This window comes from Lactuca serriola, chromosome 9 (genome assembly GCF_051521515.1).
Source record: "Lactuca serriola cultivar US96UC23 chromosome 9, Lser_US96UC23_V15, whole genome shotgun sequence".
Lineage (NCBI taxonomy): Eukaryota > Viridiplantae > Streptophyta > Magnoliopsida > Asterales > Asteraceae > Lactuca > Lactuca serriola.
Genome location: NC_136416.1, coordinates 56,284,940 through 56,289,100, shown reverse-complemented (window position 1 = coordinate 56,289,100; position 4,161 = coordinate 56,284,940). Strand labels below are relative to the sequence as shown.

Here is a 4,161-nt window from a genome sequence, read left to right as displayed (position 1 = left end):
TATTGCACACGTTGTTGTCTGCGGCACGCAAAAGGATGCAACAAAGAGGCGAAAGTTCAAATATCAAGAAGAGGCGTAGAATTTCCATTGTTCGAGATCGTATGGCGGCACACGAGCTTTTGGTACATGATTACTTTGCCCCTGATAGTTTGTACGACCTATCAAAATTTGAAGACCGATTTCGTATTAGTAGAAATTTATTTTTACGTATAGCTAGAGATTTGGAAAACAATTATGAGTTTTTCTAATTGAGATGGTGTAGGATAAATATGTTGCGTCATGGGCTTTGTTTGTATTTACCGGATTGGGCCTGTCCATCCGTGTTTTGTTAGGGTTATGTAGTATATATAGTGCATGCATGTATGCATTAGACACGTTCTTGATACTATTACTTTGATTATCGTTCTGTAACCCTAAAACACCTCTACAGTCGTAGTTCTACATCGAGCTCTTCTAGGGTGTTGAAGTTTAATCATTCAGCATTGTTTGAGTCATTCATGTGTCTTGTTCTTATTGCTTTATTCACTGTTTAGAACATATCGATCCTACTAGAATTTTAATTCCGACAATTGGTATCAGAGCAGGAGATTGTGTAACAAATAAGCATTCCTTCTGTTTGAAGAATAATATAGGGTTTTCGCTTTTATCGAATATATAGGAGCCGTCGTTTTCTTATCGACGGAAACTGGTGTTTTTGATAAAACCCTATTTTCAAGTTTACAGGTCAGACTCTAACAGTTTCAAGGAAGGCTCATCATGTCTCAAGACGAGGTACAATCTAATCCCATCAACATCTCCAACAACAGTGGATCCACTACAATAGCACCCATTCGTTACACGCAGGATTATGAAGTATGGGCGCATCAATTTGAAGATTATGTGGTTGGATCTGATGATAACGGGTATCTCATCTGGGAAGCAATCACGTTGGGTCCATTTGTTCACTATGGAACACATACAACTATGAAAACCCAAAAGGAGTATAACAAACTGATAGCAGACAAGGATAAGATTCCTCAGGACGAAAAAGATAAATTGTTGTGCAATGTCAAGGCGTTAAGAATGATCAGATTCACTTTACAAGCTAACACCTTCCGATTAGTGAGTTCATGCACTACAGCTAAGGAGATATGGAACAGGTTGAAAGAACTGTATTCAACCGAAGAGGATCTAGAGCACTCTATTCAAACTCTGCTTCTCTCTGAGTTCGAAGCGTTTGCACAAAAACCAGAAGAAACCTTGCTTCAGATGTTTGATCGCTACAATCATCTGCTCAGCAAGATGACAAAGCATGGTATTGAAAGGAAGGGTATTGAACAGAAAGTCACCTTCCTGAACAGTTTAAGACCTGAGTGGATGACGGTTGTCTCAACTGTGAAAACGCATGAACAATTCAAGGCTTATTCCCTAGCGAAACTTATGGGAATTCTAAAGTCACATGAAAGAACAGTGTCAAAAGAAGTGAAGTTGGTCTCTGGTGTCGGCTCACTTGCTCTTGTCTCGAAGAACAAAAATGTGATTGAAGAATAAGAAGATGAAGATGACATGTCGGAGTGTGATCTTATGAGTGATGAGTATGCGATGATGGTGTTGAATCCAAAGAAGTTTACTCGGAAGAAATTCCCTGTCAGTAAGAACCGAAACTAACAAGGAAGCTATAGTTCAGAAAAGGGAAAGGAAGAGTCTAAGAATACATCTCAGAAGGAGGATGAAAAGAAGGAGAGAAAATTGGTGGGTGACTCAGGGTATGATTGCAATTACTGTCACGGCAAGAATCATTTTGCCAAGGACTGCATGTTGAAAAAGTTAGCCGAGAGAAGAGAGAGTGAAGATGATGAAACTTATCATATGAGAAAGCTTGAAGAGATAAAGAAGAAGAAAACCAGTGTTGGTCCAATGAACGCCTTGATTGTTCAAGAAAAGGTGATTAATGTCGAATTTGGCGGGGTTGAAGTGTGGTCCACAGATTCAGAGGATGAAGAGGTGAGAAGGCCAACACACGGTAGAGCTTTTGTGATGAGACAAGAAGATGAGAGAGTGACTGGAAGATGCCTGATGGTGATAGTTGGAGTAACAACCGAGAGTGAGCATGAGGAACCGAATCTACATGAAGACAAATGTTTTGCAGCTAATCCTGTCAGTGAAAAGATCAACGACTGCGATCATTTGATCAAAAAGGTACAATCCCTTCTTGAATCTCTTAAAATTCCGGCAATTTATTATGAAAGGGAATTAAAAGAACTAAAATTCAAATTTAATAATCTAAGCAGATGTCTCATGAAAACTCTCTTAACAAATTCTAACCTAACTGACCAAATTAGCAAGTTGTCAACGAAGAGTGAGGAGAGACGAATATGGATTGAGCTAAAGGAGCATGAGTTAGTTAGGGCTAGGGATGAAATAATTTATTTGCAACGAGACAAATTGAGATTTTTTAAACAACGTAATGTTTTTTGCTTGATTGCTAAACGTTTATATACTAATATCATGCAATTGCATTTAGATTGTGAAATAGGGAAAAAGATTCATAAAATGATCTTGCCCTTCCTTGAGTTTAAGGAGGATGAGGTCATTGCTGAATGTGAATCAATCATGTCCTCAGAAGAAACTTCCATTCCTTATAAAATTGGTCTGGACAAAATTGAAACTTTCATTGATTCTAAGGAACATAAATGCATGTTAAAACTGATCTTTGATGAAAATGATAATTTAAAAATTAAAATTGAGACCTTAAAATCATTTGACTCATTAAATGCCAAATTGATGACCGAACATAAGATGAATATTGAGAGTACATCTAAGTTTGATGATGAAAGTGAGATGAAAGAGATCTCCGTGGAAGACGTAATCGATTACTCAGAGTTTCTGAGGAGCGAAACCGATACTGAAAAACCACTTATATCTGAAAACTCGGTTGAATATGCTCGCTTGTCAGATACCAAGTTGGAGAAACTCAAAGAAAATGCAGTGGTCTACCAAAAGGTACAAACGGTTCCAAATCAAGTCTATACTGTTAAAGGAGTATCTGAAAGACGAACAGCGGAACTGAAAATTTTGGTAGATCAAGACAATGCTGGAGGTTGTGATGATTTCTTCTGGTCAGTTCCTATTGATAATGCAGACGAAACTTTTGGCTTGTCAGAACAAACATCATGGAGGGTGAAAGGTAGATACGTTCCAGAACCCATTAACAAACCTTCAAGTTTCACCAAACTAAGCACAAGTGGAACGAAAGAGATACCAGAAGAACCCAAGAAGGAGTCCTATCCAGCCGTGACTCAAAAGGAAAATCCAAATCCAAATCTAAAGCCAAAACTAAGTTTTAATATCCATAAATCTCAAAAACAACTGGCCGATCAAAAGTGCCAAAGAAATCAAAGGTACATGAAAAACTTGAGTGAGAGAAAACAGTTTTGGAAGTCTCAAAATCCTGACTTTGTCCAAATCAAGAAGGATGATCAAGCTGGTAATCAATCATACAAGGCAGGTAGTCAGTTGAACCGAAAGCCAAGTTTCGGTCCAAATTCCTTTCACTCTAAGAACCGAACCTCCAGTTTCGGTCCTCAAAATACCAAAGTTCATAACCAACATCCAAATTTTGATCCTAACTTCGTATCCCAGAGCCGAACCTCCGGTCTCGGTTCAAAACTCAAGGATCAGAGTCGAACTTCCTATCTCGGTTCAAAACTCAAGGATCAGAGTCGAACTTCCAGTCTCGATTCAAACCCCAAGGATGAGAGCCGAAAATCCTATTTCGGTCATTCTCTCCAAACACACAAGAAACAATCCTTGAAAGATGTTAAAGGAAAAGGAAAGCTTGACTTTGAGACAGATAACACCAATACGAAAAAGTCAGCTGAACCTAGGAATCCTAAGAAAATTCCTGCTGACAAAACACCATCTAATACACCTCAATTTAAACAAGATAAAAATAAAATAAAGGTGTACACTATCAAATGCAAAGACGAAACCACTTTAGTTAAAAGAACATATTTGGTTGATCTTGTTGTTGTTATTCCCTTTTCTATGAAAAACTTACCGGGGTCCAAGAAACTTTGGGTTCCTAAATCTACTTAAATTTACAGGTATTAAGTGACGAGCAGTTCGATGACGAATGGTATATTGACAGTGGCTGCTCACGTCACATGACACGAAGGAAGG

At 38.3% G+C, this 4,161-nt stretch overlaps 1 protein-coding gene across 1 annotated transcript; it reads left to right on the top strand.

The window, feature by feature from the left end:
- The first annotated feature begins 756 nt into the window (after nt 1-756).
- On the top strand, nt 757-1,530 carry LOC145075714 (uncharacterized). The gene has a single exon (XM_079021851.1). It carries the CDS (start codon nt 757-759, stop codon nt 1,528-1,530), a length of 774 nt encoding a protein of 257 aa, XP_078877977.1.
- Nucleotides 1,531-4,161: the final 2,631 nt, after the last annotated feature.

Excerpts from the sequence above, each read along its gene's own strand:
- LOC145075714 (XM_079021851.1), top strand. The coding sequence starts at position 757 with ATGTCTCAAGACGAGGTACAATCTAATCCCATCAACATCTCCAACAAC.